This window comes from Pipra filicauda, unplaced genomic scaffold (assembly GCF_003945595.2).
Source record: "Pipra filicauda isolate LSUMZ 115617 unplaced genomic scaffold, ASM394559v2 scaffold9_size5747161_pilon, whole genome shotgun sequence".
Lineage (NCBI taxonomy): Eukaryota > Metazoa > Chordata > Aves > Passeriformes > Pipridae > Pipra > Pipra filicauda.
In genome coordinates, this window is record NW_024105198.1 from 5,136,595 (window position 1) to 5,162,271 (window position 25,677).

General features: G+C 40.5%; 1 protein-coding gene across 2 annotated transcripts in view; it reads right to left on the reverse strand.

The window, feature by feature from the left end:
* FNDC3B (fibronectin type III domain containing 3B) overlaps nt 1-25,677 on the reverse strand; it is a 191,305-nt gene that overhangs the window by 22,067 nt on the left and 143,561 nt on the right. For both annotated transcript variants that reach the window (XM_027724625.2, XM_027724627.2), the window contains exons 12-23: nt 25,543-25,667; nt 22,848-23,022; nt 22,179-22,265; nt 20,376-20,514; nt 19,757-19,828; nt 19,105-19,223; nt 18,210-18,315; nt 17,082-17,254; nt 14,904-15,017; nt 12,412-12,561; nt 8,300-8,580; nt 1,270-1,482 (exon numbers count right to left, since the gene is read on the reverse strand). In XM_027724625.2, coding sequence (XP_027580426.1) covers nt 1,270-1,482; nt 8,300-8,580; nt 12,412-12,561; nt 14,904-15,017; nt 17,082-17,254; nt 18,210-18,315; nt 19,105-19,223; nt 19,757-19,828; nt 20,376-20,514; nt 22,179-22,265; nt 22,848-23,022; nt 25,543-25,667 — 1,754 coding nt within the window. The remainder of the gene's footprint in view (nt 1-1,269; nt 1,483-8,299; nt 8,581-12,411; nt 12,562-14,903; nt 15,018-17,081; nt 17,255-18,209; nt 18,316-19,104; nt 19,224-19,756; nt 19,829-20,375; nt 20,515-22,178; nt 22,266-22,847; nt 23,023-25,542; nt 25,668-25,677) is intronic.

Below are 25,677 nucleotides of genomic sequence, written 5' to 3' on the forward strand. Positions count from 1 at the left end.
ACTGTTCTCAAACACAACAGTGACCCCATCCCACTCCTCTGCTGTGCCCACACCTGGATGCACTTCAGCCCCACAGTGCTCTGGGCTCTGGCTCATTTCAGGAATTATCTGAGCTAATTGCTGTAAACCCAACACCAGAGGAAGCCATTTCATGCAAGGACTCTGTCCAAGCAGGAGGAGACAGCACAACCTAGATGAGCCATTTCTCTGCATCTCTGGGAGCTCACAGGGACTATAAGCCAAATTAAAAGCTAAAAAGACCTAGCAGAATATCAAGTCCAAAATCCTCCTAATTAACAGCTCTTAAGAGACCAATTGCAGTGGGAAAAGTTGGTGCAAAAGCAAAGGATCATGCTAAAGCCTTCTACAAGAGCAAAGGGGGGAAAAAAGCTGCCAGGTAACATAACGTATTTTCTTCTTACAGGGAAACTGACTATTTTCTCCAATATAGAAACAGGTTTAAAACAATTTATAGTTCTGCACCATCCTACCTGCAGTGCTACATGAAAGCAAAGCAAAGCAGCCTGCTGGATGTGTCCAGCTGACTGGATCCCAACGCTGCTGCAGGTGATGGGTTCCTGCCAAGCATCACTGCACTCTGAGGAAGCTGATTTTACCAGTCAGACTTTCAAATGGGCATTTACATTCATTGGACACCTCTCAGTATTAATACAGGGGAGCCTGTACTCTCTCTGCTTCAGTACAGATGAGGTACTGGGAGGTATTAAGGCATTATTCATAGTTGTTTTATTACTTAAAATTAGAGCTTTTGGGCCAGATCTTCAGCTGGCATAAACTCAGCACAGCTCTATTTAAATTAAAGGAATTGTGCTAATTTACATCAAATTATGATCTGTACTGAAGGTCTCTAAGGATTATCTACCTGATAAGTCAATTATTTTACCTAATTGAAGTAGTTGAGAGTGTTTCTTAATAAATTATGAGCCATCTATGATATTTATTCATTGAAGATCTCAGACTGTTACATAATACTTGCATATTATCTTTCTTTCCTTCCCTTTTTTAACTGAATATATCTCATCCCAACCTTGAAGCTACATTATCATATCTTCCAATATGAAGTTTGCATGGGAAAACAGTTTTTGCTTAGCACTGTTAATTTAAACACAGATTTCTGTGTTTCTTGCATACTTTTATTTCAAAATTATTGTGTTATCTACCAAGCCAGTGCCAAGCTCATATTTCCTAATGCTCCAAAAACATTACGGCTATAAAATCCTGACCATCATGATGCCCAAAAGAACTTACCTTTTATTTCTGTCTTCTATCTGCAAGATATAGACCATGTCATCAGCAACGTGAAGCTTGGAGCTGCTGTCTCCCCACTTCAGCTTCAGGCTCTGAGGCCCTGCTGCAGCACACTCTAACCGTGGAGGTAAGGGTGGTAAAGGCCTGGTTTTCGCTTTAATAAAGTGGCTAAAAGGTCCAGCTCCAATTTCATTGACAGCCTGGATCCTGATCCTAAAACAAACAAAAAGGCAAATGTTAAATAAAGTGCTTTCACCAGGTTCTTGACATAAAAATGCCTTAGAGAAACAAGAGAGCCTTGGCAAACTGGAAGGATCTGCAAACACAACAAATACCATCCTGTTTACATTGCAAGAGCTGCAGTGAAGATGGCAAGAAATGCAGTAAGGCAGAGGGGGAAGATTTGGGTCAACAATCTCAGGACCTGGTGACAGTCCCTTCAGCCACACGAACAAGGGACAGCAGCACAGAACAAGTGCAGCCTGGGAAACACAAAGTGTGTAACCGTGAATAAATAAAAAGCAGAGGTGTGTTGTGGTCGTCTAACAAAGATCATGGGCTAATTAAGGTGAAATCATTCAGTGAAAGCATTGGTGTCACTGCCATGAAACCCATCTCCATGTTGGTAAACATCCCTGAAGACCAAAGAGCAGTGTTATTTCAGTGTGTGCAGTGTCTCAAAAGGCACACTATTTAAGTACAGGAAACTCTACTGGGAAGAGCTAATGGAGAAGCTTAAATCCATAAACCTCCTACACAAACTGCAGAAATATCTATTAGATCAAATAAAAGTTGGACTCAGGTTGCTCTCACAAGATGCACAAAAGCCCTCGAGCCATCTGAGTCACATTAAGGGCATCCAGAAGAGGAGCAGACCACCTGCCTGGTCACAGAAGCTTTAATTTGGAAATATTCCTAAGACTGAGTCAGTCTTCTAAATTCTATTTCTTTCTTAAGATAATGACTCCTGCCCTCTGCTTTGTCACTTTCTCTTGTCTGTCTGCACCTTAGTTTAATGATTTGCACACTGAGAATCTGCTTACAGGGATGAGTGAGGAGTAACAGTCTTTGGTTACGGTAACATCAACAGCACCATAACAAAAATGGGAAATATGAATTTCAAAAGAGCTTGGAGGACTGTGTAAATAGAAATATCGGTACAGACAAGCCTGAAAGGTTTCAAAACAAAGTGAGAATAAGAGAAAGCAGGATGGAGCAAATCAATTAAGTTTTGTTTGTCTGTTTTTTTTTTTTAAGATAGTTCAGCCTAGTTAAGATAGCTGGAAGATGCCATTTACTTTGGAAATCCTGTGCACAGCAAGTCTTGTATTTTTCTCATGGGAAAGACTCTCTACAAGAAGTGTTGCTTCTCAAAACTATCAGCCATCAAGAAGGCAGAAGTCTCTGGGGAAGGTGGTAGGGGGAGAAAGAAGAGCAGAACCTGGCACACCCCCACGATTGCCTGCTTCAGGGAAAGCAGGTGACAAATAGAACTGTCTTTGCTTGGCAGAGCTACTTATTTTGACTGAAGGACAAAAAGTGATGTAAGTTCACATAAACAGAGTATGAAAAATTACTTTGCTTTGAACAGCAAGTTTTCAGCTCTACTATTAGAATATGAATATGTAGAGTTTGAGGGATAGGGAAAAAACCCTACAGTATTCCTCATTAAATAAACTCCCAAAGTATATTTGCTGCAATTTCAAGGAGAAAAGGGTTAAATTATTAATAAACATATGGCAAAATAATAGAGCCTTATCTACTGATTAGCTAGTTGAAGCAATTGCACACTAGGAATGTATTGTGCTTACACAGTCCTGTAAATGTGTAGTTAGACCTTTGCTTATTGACCCAGACATTAACAGGGGTAATGTATTGCTTGGTGTGGAGCTGCATTTTCCTTCTAACCTTCCTTTTGGCTTCAGGAAATGCATCCTGACCACCTTACAACATTATCAATGGTGATTTAATCCCCTTCCTCCCAAAGGGCAGATGGCAAAAAGGAAGATCTAGTGGGAGCCTCCTCTTCAAGTGCTGCATACATTAAAAGCATTCGGCATAAAAAGAACAAAAGGTTTTTCTAGTATCTGAAGAAGTGTAATTATACAGGCATTGATCTTACTTCATATTATGTTATTACATAAATATTTAATATAGTAAATTTGTGTCTTTATAGTAACAAAAATACTGTGAAAACTGCCTGAATTTTCATTGTTTTCTGGCAAGCTATCCATTAGCATATGAACATAAACAGTAACAGCTACATTACAAAATGCTACTACTTATTTTGTAGATTGATTACAGCAACATGCTCTGGAGCACACAGCCTTTTTTTTTTTTGGCTTTGTTTTATTTGGTATTATTTAAAGTCCCAGTAACAAAGCCTCTCCTGTCCTCAAGTAATTTTAGCTCATTTCCAAATGGCAGCCACCACACCTGAAAACAAGCAGTGACTGAAATGAATCTCAAATATCATATTTCTTAGGCGGAAGCTGATAGATTTGCTTTTTAGATATGTGCATCAACAGACACCTGGCATTTGCTTGTCTTCCTTTTGCCAGGTATTTGCACAAGGTAAAAATGTGCCTTTTCCCTCTTTTGTTGCTGTTTCCCCCGGCTGCACAGTGTTCTTGCTCCCCACTTCTGACACAGAAGTACACCCACACATCCCCTCCTTCCCACTCTGGAGCACAGTAAGACTGATGGAAACTCTTAAGACTTAAAATAAAGACAGGCATCTTCCAAATGAATGATGATACTGGGAAAGGAAGAATAGATTTGACTCTACCATGGCTGATGTGGCTACTCTTTTCCACTGATTGCACCACCATAAAGCTCCGTAAATTGCCACTATCATCCCCAGGGCCTCAGCTTCGACAGAGACACATAAAACAACTAACTCTGGTTTTCTGTGCATGTGACAGTGCAACCCAAACCCAGCTCTCACCTCCCTCTGAACCACAGTAGCATTTCCCCAATGCATAACTTCAAAAGTCCACAGGGAAGGGGAGAAGGAAGGGAAAAAGAACGGGCAGAAAGGAGGACCACGTGGAGAAGGAAGGAGAGCAGGTGGTGGTGGGAGAACATCTTGTACTGCACCATCTCTGCTCCAGCTCAGGTGCCTTCCCATGTCCCTGCCCCAGCAACACTGAGCTCTTCCAGCTGGGTGGCACAGCCAGGGTGGATAAGAGAAATTCCACAACTAAATGGAAACCAATTACTGTTTACAGTAATTGGTACTGGGAAAAATCAACTCTTTATTTTCATGTAAAAGTACTGTATAGACATATAGAAATATTTGCAATAAAACCACTTCCTGAATTCCTTTCAACTTTTTCACTAATCGTTTCTAAGTGAAAATACCCCAAACACCCTCTTGGAAAGATGGTTTAATAATCTGACAATCACAATTTGTAAACAAGTTTTTTTTTAAATTTAAAGACTATATTTAGGAATAGTGCCTAATTCTGCAGACCCTACAAAATAATATTTGTATTCATTCTTACATTTTCCCACTGTGACTTTTAAACATTGAGAAAAAAACATAAATCAGACTAAGCAAATTTAGAAACCATGAAATGATCTTAAACAGACCATTCTCTCTTATAAGATTCTTGACCCAGGAAAACACACTAAACAGGATGCTATTTTCAGATTGATCACAAAATCCTTTGTGTAGTATTCCAACAAACTGAAAAATCAACTTCTGAATTAATTTTAGAGTCTGACATGAGAAGACTTTTATTTCCTAGTTCCCATAAGTGGAAGGGCAACAGTTGCAATACACTTGCCTGTGGAAACCTGTGGGAGTTAAAATGCCATGGACTTCCAAAGGGAGGGGAAGCAGCTCCCCCATGAGCAGCAGCCTGGATATGATGGACAGCAACCACACACAGCCCCACAGACCCTCACCCAGACTGTGCTCTCCTGGGGCTGGAACAAGACTCAGTTTTACACTCTGAAACAAATGGTTTATAACCCTCTTAAATATTGTTAATTTGAGCATCCATGTTCATTCTTCTCTCTTCATCTTGGATGATCTTTTCCTTGATATGGTTTAAGGATTAAAAATATTTAGAATTTTTATTCCTGAACCAAATTAAAATTAAGAGTTGCTATTAAAATTTAATAGTGCTACTATATATTTCTGCACACTGTGTAACTTTAAAAGAGCATAATCATTATTAAAAATTGGATGTTGTTTCACAGTGAAGTATCTCAACAGCAGAGCACAATTATCTATGGCATGCGTTGAGTGAAGCTTGGGAACAGAGTGTAACAGAAAATGGATATTTCTATGACTGTTGAATGCTTATTTATTGTGGAATATTTATTAACTCACTCCTAGTTACATCAGTTCAGGGAAAACCAGTCCAAGTACATTACTCTACAATCTGAGCTTCCAGACCTTCATTGGCTATGTCAGTAAAGCAGAAAGACTGCAGAACTCAGACATATTTGTGCAGCTGCTCACCAGCCAAGATGTTTTACACAGTGCTTTGGGGAGGCATCTGCTTTTTGCAGCAGGAGAGCTGGGCTGTGCCTGAGGCTGGATAACTCCTCCTGGATCAGCCCTAGGATGGCCATCAGCAGTGTGACAGAGGCACGTCCCAGCTCCTCCTGCCTCACATGTATTTTGGCACATAAATCCTTCTCATGGCATTCTGGCTGGGTTTGCTACTAAGACACATAAACCATTCAATTTGTCAGCTTTGAGACCACCTCTGCCAAGAGCTTGAAGTCTGCTGGGTGTATTTTGGGCTGCTCCTGTACAGCTGTTCCCACACAGAAGCTGGAGGCAGCAAAGCCATGCCAGACCCAAGCTAACAGGTCCAACGGGGTGGACACACATAGACAGGTTGTTAGAATCACCCTGCTGTCCAAAACAACGTTCCTTTCCAATTTTGGACCTGGATAAGCAAGATTTGCTTTCAATTTTGTGTTCCCACAAACCAAAAACCACTGACATTGGAATTCCAATGCAACTGAAATACATAAACCCTTTGCTGATTTACTTCAAATTCTGACGAAACTTTGGCAAGAGAGTTCAGAGTCTGAAACCCAGTAGTACTTGGCTTGTTTAGTCTAGGAAAAACACATTCACTGCTTTTAAACCCAGCAGGGAATAAACACATGAGAGAGAGAAGAGCTAATTGTGTTAAACAAGGTTGACACAAAAAGAGAAACCATCAGTGAAGAAATTTAGAGGATGAGATCAGTGATGTTCTGAAACATTCTTCTGAATAAACCAAGGAGGGCAGAAAACCCACCATCTTTTAGCACACAGTCTGATAAACCTGTTCCTTAAGGATACACTATCAGAGCACAGATGTTCACTGATCAAAGACAGGAGTTAAGATATGCTTGAAGAAGAAATATCAGTGAGTTAAGGATCAATAACAAAACCACCCTGACATATCTATTTTTGATTAGCAGAAAACCACTTCAAACTATAGATGAGGTGTATTTTTGCAATCCAACTGCAGTGACTTGTCTTCCTTGACAGGCATGAGATGTAAGATTTGGGGTTTCTTTCTCTTGCTTTATCCAAGAAGAGAGCTCTCCTATATTATTACTTCTGATCAGTCACCCCCTGGTTTGTGCTCTTCACAATGTTTTTTTTTGAACTTATTCTTACAGCAATATTTAGAACAGTTGCAGTTAATGCTTGTGGCTTCAGCTGTTTTATTTGGATCAGAGACAGGTAGACTCCCTGACTAAATGATGTGATTTAATATGGTGCTTTTTACAAAATAATGAAATAAGAATGCAAAAAAAAAAAATTCCAATCTCCACTTCCAGGCTTTGAAGACAATGACATTTCCCTAAAGGAAGCTGCAGACAACCAAGAACCAGCTAAAAAAAGAGACTGAAGAAGTAAGACTTCAGTGAAGAACTTAAACAGTCCATTCTGGTTGTCTTAACTGAGTTGCTCAAAGTTCCCATTTCAGCTGTTTTGACTCTTGGTTGAACAAACATATGAGGAGAAACCAAGGAGTACGAGACTGCCCAAAGAAGATGCAGTTCCACAGCTGGGTGGTCAACCCACAGACAAACTCTTCAACTTTGTCTGAATGATCTGTGAGAAAGCAATGTACGCTCCTCACTTTAAATGACTTTTAGTGTGCATTTGTATACATGCTAGAAGGAGTTCTCTTTTTGAGTACAGGATAAAATTTGAATTATGAACTTTTCATTTAAATGCTACAAGACCTGTAGGATTGTGATCTTGAATATAAAAGAAAAATAAGGAAAATGCCACAACAGGTCTAGGCCATGTCTAATTTTATAACTCTGTGATCAGAGTTTCAGTCTTTATTAGAACAGTACTTAAAATAGAAATTTTGTCACATCTGCTACATTGCTGTTCATTGTCTGCATGGAGCCATTTTTCTTTTTTAATGAGCAATTAGAGAGAAAACATATAAGCCTGAACATTAAAATAATAAAATTTTGTCAATGTCATTTAGCAATTTAGACTCTGAAGCAATATAAAGAAATTGTTTTAAAATTCAGATTATTTTTTAATTAATCTCCATATACTAGAGATAAAAAATAGCTGTAGCTATACAAATAAAACTTCATTGTGTGTAAATTGCTAACCCTGCACAGGGATCAATACAGTTAATAATTTAAACCCCTGAAATAGTAGCTAAAAGCAGCTAAAAAAAGCAGGAGATGTCACACTGAAATTCAAGTTATTTCTAATTTTTAAAAATTTATTTATTATTTATAAATTTATTATTACCAGTGTAACCTTACTTTAGCAGAGCAACTTCAAAAGAAGGAGAGGTCAGAGATAATTCAAGGAGAGGAGGAAGAGGGAACAAAGGCGGGAGAAAACAATATTTGAGCATGAATTTCCACAATTCATTCCATAAAGGAATTACTGGAGATTTCTGGGCTCCCCCTAGGTTGGTTGGTTGGGTTGTTGCTTTGTATTTTTTTTAACCTCACTCTTGATGCCATAAACATTTCCAATGTAAAATCAAGCTGTGTGGTCTCGCCACGTCACAACCGCCGCACTCACCGGTACGAGGTTTCGGGAAGCAAATCGCCAATAACGTAACTGGTCACGTTTCCCACGGGAATGCTGATGTCCCCCAGGTCGATGTTGTACGACGTGATCTCAGCTCCGTTACTGCACGGCTCTTCCCAGGTCAGTACAAGGCACACGGAGGGTGAGGGCTGACAGGCGTCCACGTGCTCGTCCTCCAGCACGGAGAGGATGGAGACGGCATCGGGCACGGACGCAGGGATTCTGCAGGTCACCAGGTCGCTGTAGGGCCCAGCTCCAGCCTGGTTAATTGCCTGTGCGTTAAAACAGAAAGTATTTACAGGATAACTCTTCTCTCTGACATGTGTATCAAGTTCATAATAACGAACTGTGCAGCCTGGAAGAGCTGCATGAATTCTTCAGAGGATATGCACTGCTGGTTTCTTCCCTAAAGCATGACTCATACCCCTGCCTATACTAGGGAATTAATATCTTCCTTTGTCACTCACGAGTGTCTCTCAGAAAAATTGGAGAATATTTCTCTTTTCCCTAATAGACATTTAATTAAACTTAACAGTAACCTTTTTATCAGTAAACTTTGGTTAGTAAGGGAAAATGTCATAGTGATGCTGTCAGTGACATCAGGTTGCTCAGCAAACTGGCTACCCAAAATTGTTGAGCCACCTTGTACAAAATCCCCAGTATACTGTAGGGTGCAGTGTCAGATGGCTTTATGCAAGTAGAGTATCCCTGGAGATAAGACATATTTGGCTTGTTGAGAACTACCCAGAGAATGGACAACTAATTTCACACTAAAAAGTTTCTGATACAAGAGTATAGGAACTCAGCATGGCATTAAGCCTATGACTCACATTTCCCCAGAATCACGGAATCATTAAAGTGAGAAAAGTCACAACTCACTAGCAAATCACCACTGAAGCACACAGCTCAATATCTTCCACCAGACAGAAGAACCACCAATTATCAAGCTTCTCAACTCACAGATCCAGAATCCCAGTGGAAAACAAGTTTCAGAACGTGGCCCATTTCTGCTCATTAATTTCAGAGGCTGCTGTCTTTGCAAGCTGAACACTGCACAGCTGTACAGACCTGGAGTTTTATCAGCTGATGCTCAGCCAGTGGCAAATGCTGCACACAATGCACTGAACTGCCTAAGAAATGACTCCTCAGGATTATCCTAATCACAGGACCATCCAAATTCTTAGTGAGGGTATTTTAGTCAGACCTTTATGTGCTATTGCTAGAAGACTTGATTAAAACCAGTTTATAAAGATTTGGATTAATGACCACTTCATGATGCGGAGACCATACCCCCTTGGAGAATCCCACACTAGAACAAAGTAATCCTCTCTGTCCTCACCCTCTGCTCCCTCGGTTACCTTCAGCACGGCAAGTAATCTTGCTCTCCCTCCAGCCCAACATCATTTTCCCTTGGAAGGGACCATGTGACACATCTAGTCCAATCTGCTACTCCAAGCAGGGTCAAACCGAATGCAGACCGGGTTGCTCAGGTTTTTGTCCAGCTGGGTCTTGAAAAATTCCAAGGATGGAGATTGCACAGTCCTCCTGGACCACTGTTACAATCCTTAACTGCCTACAGTAATAACTTGTTTCTTTGTATCTCACCTGAACATCTCTGTTTCAACCTCTGCCTGGAGCAGCACTGGATGCAGTACTCCAGGTTCTCATGAATGGCATGTAATGGGCAATACCACCTTCCCTGGATCTGCTGGCTGGGCTCCTGCTGACACAGCCCAGCATCCTGCCAGCACACAAGGTATGGAGAGAGCTTGGAGTTCATTATGGTACAGGGGGAGCTACGGGAGGTCCAGAAGGCCCAGACCTTCAGAAGCAGCTTTGGCACTGCCCAGCACCCTCCACCATCCACAGTTTCTTTACATTTGGAAAGCTTAGCCCAGAGTCTCCCATCAGATTACAACTGATTCAAAAACCCAGGTTTACAATGTTTCCAGTAAGACTGTGATGGCAATGAAAGGACACGTCAAACAATTGCTTGATTTTTTGATTTCTTATCTATGCTTAACTGCAGGGAATGACTTATTTCTGCTATGCATAATACAAACACAAAGCCCTGTTCTGTTTTTCCAGGAGGCGTTTTGTTCAATCGAAGAAAGAGATAATAAAGTTAGATTTGTCAGCCTTTAAAAAGCCCTTCAAAACAAATCCTGCTCCAGGGAAATCTTCTATTTAGTGAAGCGCTCCTGGAGCTGTTAAAAGTGAGCCTTGTTTCGTGCTCTGCCAATGATATGATTTGTCTTGCCTCTAAACCAGTGTTTGGCAATCTGTATCTTGCTCCAAGCAATTTATTGTCAGTGGTGCTTTTTAACTGCTTTACTGGACAATCTCATCAACATAACTGGTGGGAATTTCATGTTCTGTGCTGCCTAGATGCTTTCCCCTGCCACCCCCAAATGACACAATATTTCCCTCTGCAGAAGCCTCAACTGTTTTCAGGAATATTCATTACAGGAAAAAAGTTGTGCAACAGTAAAGATAATTGTCTGCCCTGCAGTTACATGTGCCTGATTCCTCAATTCTCTCTTTTACTGAGTTATTGTAGATTGAGATAGCAATACTGTGTGTTTATTAGGAGGCCAAGTAAATGTGGTTTGGGGCATCTTTATTTTTAAAAAAGTTAAAAGAAAGGTTTTTCTGAAAATATGCTAACAGATAAGCAAAGCAGCTCTTATTCTCTCCTCTTTTTTAAGAACAGACTAAAATTTCTGAAACTTTTTAACCTTCCTTCTTTGTCTGTTTTGTGGGGTGTTCTGTGTGTAATTGTTTAAAGATTCCAGTGTATCTTATAACGAATTCTTCTCTATATAATACACCGATCAGATCCAGAGGATGGAGCTCTCTAAAAAGTAATGCCTCATGGACTTCAATAAAATGTCTTAGTGCTGTTGTGCATTTCATTTAACTTCTACCTATGGATTAAATTACATTGGCTGTGTTAAAAACTGAGTAGATTTGTGCAACATTTTTGTGGCAGGTAGTTTAAAACGAACGCCCACTTGGAATCAAAGATGCCATACAGGCTGCCTGTTTCCATGTTTAACATAAAAATTTCCTTGGACTCCCTGCAGCAGTAGTCTCACAGTCTCCTCCCTGCCCCATGGATGCTGAATGCTCTCCCTCTTACAGAAACAAGAGGCACTTTCTAGCTCACACTTCCCCGTCACTCACACACGCTCCCTCACTTTGCCTTCCCCCACAGTGCTACTTCCTCCCAAAAAAATAAATTCAACATTCTGTTTAAAAAAAAAAAAAATGTAAGAAGGAAACACTCTTGGACACATGTTGCCCTTGATCAAAGAAATTACCCTGGGTGGTCCACATGTTGCCAGCTGGGTGGGTATGCGAACTTTGGGTTGGATTAGGGGTGGTATTTTGCCTTCACACACAAATAAATCCTGTGGAAGAGTATCTTGAGCAAAAATATTTTTACTTCGCTTTCCACTTATTTTACCATCCATTTATTTTTTCAGGAGACATAAAGGAGAAAGAATGCTGTATTTTTACTTTCAAGTAGATTCATAACTTATATTTTAACTGCTATGTTTTACTGAAAGTGATAGGAGAGAAAATGATCAAAGAAAAAAAATCATAGAGACTCATAAGAGATCCAATCTTACAAATCTAAGAGACGAAATGGCAATGATGAGAACTCACTTTCTGGCAGGTACCATCTCATACACACAGGAATCTACTCAGCTGCTTTGCTTTACTTCATAAATGAAACAAAAGTTGGAGTTCACTATTTAAGCCAAGGGAATCTTCGATATCCACTTGGGAGGCAAATGTTATTTACCTCTCATTAGCACGAAAAAATTGATTTTTGTTTTAATTTTCTGAAACATTATAGTTTTGTTTTGGTGTCAGAGGTAAGGTGGATGTTAAACGTTAGTCACTGATAGTAACAAGATGCAAGAGCAATTTTCAAGTAATGCATCAGTCTGATTACTTAAAATAAACGTGCATTCCTTCTGACTTACAGAGCACATAACTGCAGAGCTGCTAATGATAAAAATAAGAACACAGTGGAAGGAAACTCTGTTTACACCTCAGATTGCAATGCATGCACCACCTCATCCCTCCCATACCTGTAGCCTGCAGCAATAATGTGCTGCTGCCGACAAGTCACTTATTTCAAAGCAGGTATCTGTGCCGCTGTATGCAAGTTGTAGAGATTCCTCATCTTCTCCCCACTCTAATCTGTATTCAGAGATGTCAGCACCAGAACATTCAGGACTCTGCAACACAAATATTTATGTTGTTCAGTTCAGAAATAAGCACTTCAGATGTCTGTGTTTCACTGGGGAAGGAATAAAGCACATGGAAAAAAAAAAAAAACCAACAACCACCCTTATTTTTAAATTAATACACCATTACTTCAGCAAATGGAAACGTACTGAATTAATGTTCCCTAATAGGTTACTGAAACAGGACAATTCTGCACAAAAATTACCTGATTGAAATTCAGAGAAATGAGAGAGCATATGCAGCTACTTTGCTTTTCATCAGGACACTCAGGAATAAATTGTCTCTCCACTGGTTCGGCAGAAGCTCAACCATGGAGAACACAAAAAAGCATCAATCTAGTGCAGTCTAGTGGAGTGATCAAAACACAGCTCTGGAAGAGCTGGCCTTTGAGCCAGAAGCAGTCACTGAGAAAAGAACAACCTCAACAAGAGAGGAGCTGGCCTGAGGTTTTCAGTGAAAGTCACCCACCAGTCCCAGTATGGGACACTGGAGTGTGGATCCTGGAACATTAACATCCACAACGTGATTCCTATGGGATCACAGAATCATTAAAGGACCTTAAAGAACATCTTGTTCCAACACCCTGCTGTGGGCAGGGACACCTTCCACTAGACCAGATTGCTCTGGGCCCAGGATGACCTGGCCTTGAACACTTCCAGGGATGGGGCATCCACAGCTTCTCTGGGCAACCTGTGCTAGGGCCTCACCACTCTCACAGTAAAGAATTTCTCCCTAATATTTAATCTAAATCTGTCCTCTTACATATATCCCCAGCAATCCTTTTATCTAAGGGAACACAAAATAAATACCTGAATGTGTTGGAGATGAATTAGAACAGGCATAACAAATAGCTCCCAAAGCAAAATATTTTGTGTTTTTAGCAAAACTAGCTGTGCTAGTTAGTTTTAGCAAAACTCCCTGCAGCAGCTCAGGGAACCACTGCTGTGTGTGCAGAAGTGTGGTCCAGGACACGACAAAGACTGTGTGATTATGGCATGCAAGGTGTAATTTCCAGTAAAAGGATCCAGAGCATCCCTGCACACCATAATGCCCACCCTGCACACACACATGGACTTCTCTGGCTCTGCCTTGGAGCTTCCAGCTATTTTAGTAATTGCATTCAGAACTGCTAAACCAGATTTTTAAAATAGCATGTAAAAAAGGTACCACAGTAGGCACCACAGTGTGCTCTCCAGCCAAAATACTTCACAGAGGTTCACTGTTTTTCCTTCATATTCATATCAGCCAAAAAATGACACTCTTTAAGAAAACATAACCACTGCAAACCACATTACTCCTACCACAGCTTCATTTTTAGCTAGAATAAACACATATCTCCTGCAAATAAATACAGAGCCTACCAGAAACACTGCTGCATCCCCTCATGGCTGGGGAGAGCAAATCCCTGGCCAATAGAAGGCAACACTTAAAAGTTCATTGTGATTTCTAGCTTAGAGTCACAAAATTTTGCAAAAAACATGAATACCCCCAAACTGCACTGATGCATATCTGTCTCTCATAACATTAAATGTAGACTATATTTGTAATTAGGTATGTTGTTAACTCAATTGATTTATTTGAACATCTCATGAATGTCAGTAACTTTTTTCTCAACAGGGGCATTGTCTGGGGGAGGAACCCAATAGAAACAGGGGTGGAATGATTTTTAAAGTTTTCAATGAAAGTCTGTGGCAGAACTAAAGCCCTGCTGCTCCATATCACAATGTTATCTATGGCAACAGCCCTTGAATTCTGCTTTAATTACACAATTTTTTCTTAATAAACCCAATTAACCCCTGTGCAATTCAGCTAACACTTATTTTAAGAGTCTAATGCCTAAGATCCTGAAGAATGGCGGAGGAATCCACACAAACTAAAATAAAAGTAAATATTTGGGGTAGAGACAAACAATTTCTGAGGAGAAAAAACCCTACACTGTAAGCATTTATGCAGAGTTAATTTCGTATCAGAGACTCCACTTTCAGCCAAAACCAAATATTTGTCTTCACAATTCAACCTCAGGACATGCTGATGTGCTTAAAAGTCTGCAGAAAGCACTTCTACCCCACCAGTGCTCTATCATCTGATGCCAGAGCAGGAGGTCTCATATCTGAATCCTGGTCTGGATGACTCATGACCAGCCTTATGGAAGTCTTCAAATTAAAGCAGAGAAGATGCTTTCATACAATAGAAGTTTCTGCATACAGTTTTCTTGCACAAAAAGACAGTTCCAGGCCACTGAACAGCTCTCAAGCTGACTTTTGAGTTTTGTGGTGACCGTATTGGTTTGGATAAGCAAGATGGAATGAAGCAACCAGAGCACCTGACTTACCTCCCAGCTCACAAGTACACGTGTGTCGGACAGGAAGGACAGGGAAGGTGCTCTGCACTGGCCTGGTGGTCCTGCTGCTGTGGTGACCTCTGTGGCTTCCGAGTATGGACCGTACTAGAGAGGAACAAGGTGTCTGTACATTAATATACAAGCACACACCCATCTCCTATCCCTCAAAGGCTTTCCAAGAACAGCACAGGACCTTTTTCAATGCACTAAACTTTCTCAAAAGACAGACTGGAATCCCAACACCCGGCACCAAACACCAGAGCTCAGGATGAGACCACGTAAATGACTGCAAGTTAAAGAATGAGGTAAGCTCAGGAACAGGCAGACAGGATGTACATCCTCCTGTGTGACAGTGAATGCCCATGAAAGCATAAAACACCTCCAATTTACCCAAAAGTGAGAATGTGCACTCAGTTAACTGAGGGACAGTTTGTGTCCCTCTGCCTCACCTTAGCACAATGTGTTCACACACCAGTGCCAAAGCCTGGCATAGCCAGCTTCTCATGGATATAAGGAGGAGCACAGCAACAGTAAAGCACATATTGGAGTCCAAATCCAGCTTCTTTTACATAAAATGTCTGCCACAGGTTAATTCTAAAAGGACAGGATGTGCTGGAGCCCCAGTCTGGTACAACGTGCAGGGACACGCTGCAGACACGGCACGGACGGCTCCGCTCCACGGGCAGCTCAGCCAACTGCTCAGACAACTTCTGAGCCCTTGGTAGGAGGATAATTTAAATGCATATTAGCAAAAGAAAAGCCAATTTTCAAGAGTCTGGAAAACGGGCTTCAGCCAGCAGTGCAAGGAGAGGAGATAACAGCAAAACAGCCTTTCTGAGGCCTCCCGAGTGGAAGAGTGAAGTTTGCTCAGAACGTCCCTGAACTAATTAGAAATCGTTCTCCAGAACAAAGGAACTTCACTGGAAGCAACCAGAAGAAAAACCTTAATATTTACTTATTTCGTAGTGCAATATTACCAAGTATGAAAAAAATGAGCTACTACAAAGGCCAAACAACACAGAAATTATGAACCTCAGAAAACTTCCCAACGGACATGTCAGGATATCTGCTATTGAGAAAAGACAACACTGATGGCTTTGTTTGACTTACGAAGAATGGACATGTCAAAAAAATCTCATTTATTGACTTTTGTTGTTTTCTTTACCAAATAGGAGGAAGAATCTGGTAGAGAACACTCTCCCCTATTATGCATCTGATAGAAAAACCCAACCAAACCAGAACCAGATCCCCCCATTTAACAAAAGGTGGAAGTAGAAATGCTTTGCAATTTTTTTTAACTGTTCTGCAAAAAAAAAAAAAAAAAAAACCAACACAATGGCTTTCTTTCCAGCAAGTAAATCTAATATTTCCAAGTGTATTTAATTTATTTTTCACAAAAACAAAACAGGGAGTATTTTTAAGACAAAACATCTTTATAGTCTTGCAGTCTTAGGTTTTAACAGTAAGCAAGTAATTTTAAACCTTTGTGTTATGTTTGTCACCGAGATTTCCTGGGAAGAAAGACATCAATGAATGTAGCTTTGCTGGAACTGTCTTTATATAACACCCTTGGAATGATGCTCTCAGAGGCAAAACAGAACCAACCCAAACCTCACTAAAAAAAAAAAAAGCTCTTTCAACAGATCTCCATGAACATCAGACAGAATTTCTGATGTAACTGGGAAGGTACTTCTTGCAAGGAAATCGTATTATAAAAAAACCTCCATGAAATCTATAAAGCATTTTTTCAAATTAAAACAAAAAAATTCCTCAGAAATGTCAGTTTCCCTCAAAACATATCAACACTGGAGTGAAATTGCAATACTTATTTTTTACACAGTTGAAAACAAAAAATAGGAAATGCAGTGGAAAGGGAATAAACAGATTCACCCTCGTAAGCAGATATTACTTTGGGCAGGGATTTTGCATGTTTCAGTGCAGCTCATTTTTGCCAGTCAGATCATATTCAGGAGTACCTGAAGCCTCCTTTTAAAAGGAGATTAAAACTGCAGCTCCTCCTCCAAAGTTCCTTTAAAGTATTTCTCACATTCTTTTCTTTTGCCCATCTCCCCTTCACCTTTCTGATCACCAGCACTAACACAATCACTGTCCAGAATCTCCCATTCCAGGTCAGTACCATCTCCAGGGATAAAAAGCCAGCACACGTACCCCACCATCGTTCAGAGCCCTCACTCTGAACCCATACGTTGCCCCAGGAAGGAGGTTGCTGACGGTGCACTCCAGGTCAGGCCCATGATACACTTCAGAAACAACTTCTTCAGGGGCTGTCATTTCCACACTGTACTCTGAGACAGGACAGCCACTTTCTGACGGAGGGACATCTAAAAGAAATCATTTAGTTTGTTAATAACATCAGGACATGGGCCAGGAAAACTAATTTTTTGTGGACTGCACCTTTTTCCCCCAATGAAAACAATGTATTTGATAATACTTGCATGTTATGTTACAAGCCAGTACCACAGAATTAACCTGCCTGGGGTTCTGAAAAGCAGTGTCCACTAAAAGGGGTGCAGGCTTCCAGGAAACAATATGGTATCTTGGATGTACAGGTGAATTTTTACTGGTGTTGAAATATGTTTGACAGTCAGAAATTGTACTGATCTAGAATGTAGCTTAACAAATGATGCCCCGAAGACACCTGCATGCTGCAACGTTATCATGGTAAAGAAGAAGTCTGTTGGATACTGGCATGTGCCTTCTATTCTAAAAAATGTGCATTTTTGACAGTTCAGTGTCATGATCATGGTCCAAGACCTTTGCAAAATTACAGGTGTCCAATGGATTGTGTGTGTTATAAAGTGGATCAGGGTTCAAATGCCACCCAAAATCCTCAATATGCTCTAACTCAAATTTTTGAGAGAATTCATATATTAGAAGTAGCAAAACATTTCTGCTAAGTCAATATTGCAAAGGAATAAAGTAAGATTTTTGAATCACAGGGTGTTTTTGCATAAACAGAGGAATAAAAAGATAGGTATTTTAATATAGTCGATACTTTGTAGTCTTGACAGAGATGGGACCTCACTAACAAAACTGGAGCACAGTGTAAGGCCTTAAAGACAACCAGAGGACAGGTAACTTCACAAACCCAACAGAGAGCCACCACAGCTGATAGGAAGTTGCACTTCTGACTTGCACTGACTTCGCTTTGCAACTTCCCATTCACCAGGACGAACCGCAACTTTTCACGAGCAATGCAAATAAAGACTAAGGCAAGGTCAGCAAATAACAATCAAGATCAAAGCTGTCCAACAGGGAGATGCTCCACTGTCTTACCCCACTGTAGCTGCACTTCTTTGTGCTTTGGCTTCCCCAGGACCCTGGGTGCCCGGCAGTGCCCCGGTGCCACGCTCAGCGTACGGACAGGTAAACTTTCAGAGCACTGCAAGAGAGCAGAACTGCAGTTAGCACCTACAAAGTGAGGCATGGTTAGAAAGTGGCACAAGAAATTGTTTTCTACATCCACCACTTAGTAGAGATTTATGTAAACAATAAAGGAGAGGAGATGCTATCAAGCGTGTTACTCACAAATCCAATTAACAGAGTTCCTTCATTACCATCCTCAAAACTGTAGCACACATGGGGTTCTCTATTTTAATTTTCCTTGTTTTTAAAATAATGTCAAGGTCTAAAGTACTCAATCTTACATGAGAAAAAAAAATAAAGCAGGAGGAATAATAGTATAGATACTAAAATGAATTTCAGTCAAAGAAGGGAATTACAGGAATCAGTGGCTGGAAAAGGGAAATTAAAAATTTAAAATAATTCATCCATATGAAAAATAATTGTTACAACAAACCACCCTTTTCTACATCTCCAGCCACCAGCTTTGGTCAGTACAGGGTCATGCACATGAGAGTCTGTGGCCTTTTCAAGCAAGTGGCCACATGAGATGAAAATGATGGTCTTTTCTAGTGTAAATATAAACACCTACAGACTGGTTCCGAGGAAACAGAATCTCACTAAATTGCAATTTGCTGAAACTAAAATCAGGTACACACAGAGGTCTTCTGACATTCAGCAACTTGCAACATAAGCCATCAGCATAGCTTTACTGTGCTACGGGAAAAACATTCCCCTTCTTTTTAAAGCAGAAGCATGTTACCAAAACGAGCAGATAAATCTCAGAAAAATATAAACCCAATAGTCCTTACTGTTAGATAATACCCACCTGACTGTGTCCACCAGTGCTGATACAGCATGCCCGGAGTTTATACAAAGTGCCTGGTTTCAAGTGAGTACAGGTATATTCTGTAGCCGAGCCACTATATGCCACTTCCCATTGATTTGCTAAAAATAAGATATATTCAAGTTTAGAGAACTGTAATGCAACAAGTTTAGGAGTGTCCAGGAAGAAGGAAAATCCTTAATGTGGTTTTCCACAAACCATATGTTTCAGGAAAGTCATTAGTGTTACTATCACTGTGAAGACTATTCCCACGTAAAGATATAACACACGTAAACACACATAAAAATACTCACAAATTTAAATATTATATAATGTACAAAATATAAATATATATATTTATACACAAATATAAACATAAATATTTCTAGGTTCAGCCACATAACCTAGAATTCTACCAGTACTAATTAAGAGAAAAAGAACTAATTGGAAAAGAATACACTACAAAATCTCCCCAAATCCAAACCAAATTCCCCAAGAACACTTCAGGTTTTAAGGCTGCAAGTATGTAACTCACATTCAATCACATGTGCAACATTAGGCCATTAAAGATAATAACAATAATAGTCCAAAGGGTCAGGAGTTCTTTATGTTAGCCATAGTGGATTGAAACAGAGACAACTTGTTTCAAGTTTACCTTCTGGACTTCCTTGAGAAATCTCTAGTAGATACTTCAGGATTTCTGAACCACCATTATCCTGTGGAGGATCTGAAAAAATGAGGCAAGTTGTCAGTAAATCAAGATTAGGAGTGTAAGATACCAAAAAGACTACAGAACCTGTTCCTGATTCTGCTCCTTCTCCTCCACATCAACTACACCAAGTAAACTGCAGCAGCAGTAGGTAAGAGACATTAATTTTCAGCATCAATCAGAATAAGGCGGCTGGATAATGATGATTCAAACAAAATTCATGGAAAAAGCACTGAGAGAGAAGCTGCCTGGGGGCTTGCCCCATTATTAAAGGAAGCAGCTGGAATGATGCTGCAATGGGACATGAAATGGAAAATGAAAAGCCTGAAAATGCACTTGAGTGTGAGTTAGTCAGTGAAAACAAACAACATTTTTGATTCTGAAAGCACAAGAGCCTCTAGATACTTTTTACAATATTAAAAAAAATTAAGCTGTCAAGCTCTCCAGACACGTTCAACTTTGGACTGAGAAGTAGCATGAAAAATCTAACACATATTTACATAATTTTATTTGAATTTATGATGACCCCCAAAAAGCTTTACCGGGACAAACTGAAGTGCCTTACCCCATTTCACACTAAAGCCATGAGATGTTATTGGCCCCTTAATAACAGGTCTGGTTGGAGGTCCTGGCCTGTCCGGGCTTGTTGTGCAGACCAACACTTCGCTGGGAGAGCTCTTCCCTTCCACATTAGAAGCAAACAGCTGAAACAAAACCACAAGTTCACCCTTGTTTATTGTACCTGCTTTTCTGACAGTTCTGCATGAGACTTCTTTTAGAAATTGCACAAATGTCATTAAGCTGGAAAATATGTCACATCCCAAAGCGTGTGGGATTCTAATAACAGATATTAGATTGTCATGTTGTTTCTTTACAAACATTGATTTTTCCCTCCCTCCAGCAGCAATAGATCGTGGTATGTTTAAGACAAAAGCAGTGTTGGTTTTCCCTTTAAAAAAAAATTCACTTTTTTAAATAACTGTGGCAACTTGCAGTTATTTGCTCCTAAAAAAAAAATAATCAAAACTATGACAAATACTTTGTCATTTTTTGGGTTTGGGGTATTTCAAACTGCTACTTAAAACGAAATAATTCCAAGTATCAGTAATCACACAATTAAAAGTCAGATCAAAGTTGTGTCTGTAGCCAATGTCACCAGCCTACAAATTTGCTCTGATGTCAACACAGTTTCCTAAAATCCGTGTTTAATGTGGAATCAAGGCTGTAGAGAAGCACGAAGTGTCCTCTTTCCTCAGCCAGACACAGTAGCTTTTACAATACTAAACTAAAAGGCAACATCTGTGAGTGACACTGAAACAACCTCCCAATTCTTTGGGTAGTTCTTTACGCAACTTCACAAGGTCTTCTGTCCCACAGAGCAGGGAAAAAGCTCTTCCCTGTAAGAATGGTGAGACACTGGAACAGGTTGCCCAGAGAAGCTGTGGATGCCCCATCCCTGGAATTGTTTAAGGTCAGGTTGGATGGAGCTCTGAGCAACCCGGTCTAGTGGAAGGTGTCCCTGTCCGTGGCAGGGGATTGGAATAAGATAATCTTTAAGACCCAACCCAAACCATTCTATGATTTAAATGAGTCTTTGGGTAAAGTTTTCTTTTTCCTGCTTCTGAATATACAAAGACATACAGAAGCCAAATGTTTCTGAATCGACACAAGCCTGTGGCATCCTCCTCTCCCTGTGCTGTTTACAAATTACACGAAGCTGCTTCCAGATACTGACTCCGTTTGCTGATGGGAGCAGAGATGATGTTGGCTTCACAGACATCTGCCCATCTCCAGAGGGACACTGTGCTCCAGATGGCACATCCTGTGGAGCCACTACAGTGGACAGTCTTGGGGGTCTGTGTTTAGGAGCACCCACAGAGCAGGAGATACCAACACTTGCTAAAAAACAGCTCCAAACCAGCCACGTGGACATATGAGACAAAAAAGCATCAATTTCTGGTTGCCAGGGGAAGAAAAGCCCTGGGCTGGGGAGGAGAGCTGTGCTCGCTGGGTGCCCTGCAGCATTTGCTCCACTCTGTAGAATTAAGATGGGATTTGTGACCACAGAACATTTTGGGAGCAATGCAGCCAACTAAAATTACCTCATGCCCTGAGCCACACTCTCACAACATCCTACCTGACAGTACATGGCACTGAGAACTACATTTGTTCCAAAAATGCTGAGTAACAGCATATCCTGTGATAAAAGTAAAAATACAACTAACAGTTTAATCTGTTAGGTTGCAGTATAAAGTACACTTCTACTTGATGACTCAGTTTTGGAGGGAGTATTAAAGGATTTCTACAGTGCCTGGAAAAAACCCAACACAGAACACACTATGCAAAGACAAGAGGAAAGAGATTTTACCCTGAATTTATACTGTGTGCTTCTTCTGAGATTCTTCACAGTACAGGCTTGCTCCTCTCCAGTGTACTTCGGGTGAAACACGCTATCCTAAAAAAAAAAACAAAAAAACACAAAACCAAACAAATTCCCATAACTGTGGAGTCTGAGAAAGTGCTCCCTGTATTACAGCTACAACACATTATAGCAAAGGAGCTTCATAGCTGAGTGCTTTTCTATTATTATTATTACTTTTAAGCTGCAAGACCACAATAATTTTCCTCTAGAGGCATAGTGCAGCTGCCCTAAATAATATAATTTTGCTGCAAAATAAGCACAAAACCACTTGTGGCAGTTTAACCTGTTACAGAACTGGAAGTGACAGATGACACAACACACACCACAGAGCAGTAAGGACAGAGCAGACTGAACTGGTTAAGGACAAGCTGCCCTACACTCACAGACTCCTGTGCAGCTTTGTAAGTAATCATGGCTGACAGTACAGATTTTTAGCTAAGGATTCATAATTAATTCTGCTGCAGAGCAGAACAAATCACACAGCTCCGTCCTGCCAAATACCCAGTACTCCTGGAAGGCCCTCCAAAGCAGCATTCCATGTTCTTCTCAGTGATCTTCAATTGACAAATGAAAACCCAGTCTAAGTCATGCACTTTACAGCAACACAGCACTTACATTATCTTCTTCCTGAATTTCCAGGGTGTAGGAAATCACTTCCTCTGGTGTACATCCTTCTACTTTATTCCACTGCAATGAGATCCACGTAACACCAGCTCGAACAAGCCTTGGTGCAGAAGGGGTCTGAGGAATATTGCCTGCAGTGTAGCAAACCACCTCCTGGCTGTACCCACTGCTCAGAGACACAGAAGGAGAGAGAGGAATATTAAAACACACAAACAAAACAAAACTACATTCCTCTAAACACATCGAAGTTTAGGGGGTTATTTAATATTTTCAAAAAATGTGGACAACATTCAAATTGCCTAGGTGGAAAAGATGAACGCCCAGTTAGGAAATGCCAGAACTAAAAATAGAAAAAAAATGCAGGATTATGTGTCCTCACAGTCATTTTACAGATTTCATCACAATTATACTGGAAAAAATATTTGACTGCCTAAAAATATTAACTTGCTATTAACAGTGAAGTAGAGGAAAATGTCAAGTAGCATAAGGGAACTAAAATATAGGAAATAAAGTCTAAAGTATTTAACTTTTGGATGTTGAACTTGAGATGCTCAGACTACAACTACCACAAACTCAGAACACAATTTCTATTTAAGCTACACCGTTGAGAGGTGAGTTCTTCAGCAAACCTAGTCCCACCGCTTCAGACATCCCCCTCCAAAGAAAGCAGGAAAAATTTATCCAGTCCTGCCCATACATGCTCAGCATCACGTAGGAGCTGCCTGGTGCAGGCACAGACACCTTCCAGCCCTCCAGGCTGGCCCTACTCCTTCCTGACTTTCCCTGCCCAAACTTCTTTGCATTTTAAGCTGAGCATAAAGTTTTGCACAGCTCAGGCTGCAACCAGAGAGAACACCTGTGGCCAAGGGGATGCAAGCTCTCCTTTTGTCAAATCCCAGCATCCTTAAAACAACAGGCAGGAGATGAGCAAGTGTGGAACAGTTCTGTCAAATTTCCATGCAGAATATATTATGTACAATGGAAATTTGAGAACAGAGTTTTAAATGGACAGATTCTGGTGAAATTTTGGGGAGAGAACAAAGAACTCTCAAGTTAAGGTAATGTTCTTGCAATGTTCAAATCTATGTTTCCAAAGTACGAACTTATTTTCTGCCTTAAAGTTATACCACAAATTTAATACACAGAAAAGGACATCTCCTTTTTAAGTCTCCTTCCTCAAAAATAGCATTTTTGTTGAAATACTCTTATAGTTAAATAATCCACATATAACTAACACCTGAACAAGAAAAAATCATCTTAGATGGTAAGTCCACAAGCATTACAACCAATCAAAACCATCTTATGACATGAAGTGTTAGATGACATTATCATGTCATAATTTTGAGTGCTGCCTATAAAATAAGCCCTATGCTGCTGGTGCTTATCTCACAGATTAGCACAGAGCAGCTGACCATAAATATAGTTCTTAGTTCACTTCCTGCTTGATAGTCTTGAGGATAAAAAAAATAGGGAAAACAAAAAAAAGGGCAGGGGGAAGAGGTGTGTGGGGGGATGTTGAAACACACCCTAAGGTATTTTAAAAATCTGGAATCTGGCAAAGAAAAGAGATGCCAGAACTGGGAACTTTGCACAATCCCAAATCCCTTCCAGTTACACTCAGCAGCTCAAGCCCTCCCGCTTTCCAGATCAAGTATTATTTCAACTGGGAAAAGGGACTGTGCATACATGAATGGTCTCAGTGCATCTCAGAGAAAACACAGGACCATGAATAAAGCAGCTTTTTAAAGCTATATGTTACACAGAGGTTTGTGCTTTAGAAAAGAGAACAATACAGGAATCTCCCTCCACCGAACACATTGTTATGTACCACTAGTGTTTCTTTTTGTGTCCTTCTTGTAATAATGATTAGATCCTGTTTAGCTAAGAAGGACAATAAAGGAGTACACAAGAGCACTGGATGTTTGGTTTCTTCACAGCTAAACTCTTCCTGGCCTACTTTCCTTCCATGAGCACAGGAGAGTACACACAGCCCCGGCAACACGATGTCTCTGGGCACACTCTGGTCCTCAGCTGCAGAACATTTTATCCCAGTGCTCCCCTGCAGCTCCCAGAGGATTGAACTAAGTCTGATTTCTTACCATCTTCATCTGAGTGCATCTGTTAATGTGCAAGGAAAAGCAGAAGCTAAATCCCATCTTTCAGTGTCCCTGAGTGTGTCTGTCCTGTCACGGTCCTGGCTCTCTCCCCCTTCTTTCCCACCCCATCAGCCAGCCCTGCCAGTCCTGAGGAAGAAGGAAGGGACTGTACTGTTGAAAAGAGACAGAAGGGCTTTGCTTTAAACCAGAAAAATAAATATATCAAGATTCCTTTCAAAATCTGTAACTCAACTTCCTCTTGCTTGTTTTTCTTGGTTCACAGAGGTCCCTAGTGGGAATTTTACATAACAGATGTATTCTTTTTGTATTAGGAATAGATCACAAAACACCATTTAACACCTCAAAAGGAGCCTATCTTCTTAGGTTGACCTCATCATGCTGATGGTATAGGGCAATTCCCTGAGACCTGAAGGATACCACCAGGGAAGGTGCAGCTTTAACTCAAAACCACGAAGAGAAAAAAATAAACAAAAATCCCCCTCAGAAATTCCTCTTTATACTGTCACTGATAGTTAAACTTTCCAGCTATCACTTTTTCCTCAAATAAATGTGTACCTTGGGTAGCTTACCTAGTACCGATGTCATTCTGGGCCGCTAATCGGAAGGTGTAACCCAAAGCTGGACAAAGTTTAGTCAGCTTGCAATGCTTCTGGCTCCCGAAGTAACATTCTCTGAAACCACTGTTCCTCTTTCCCTAGAAAGAG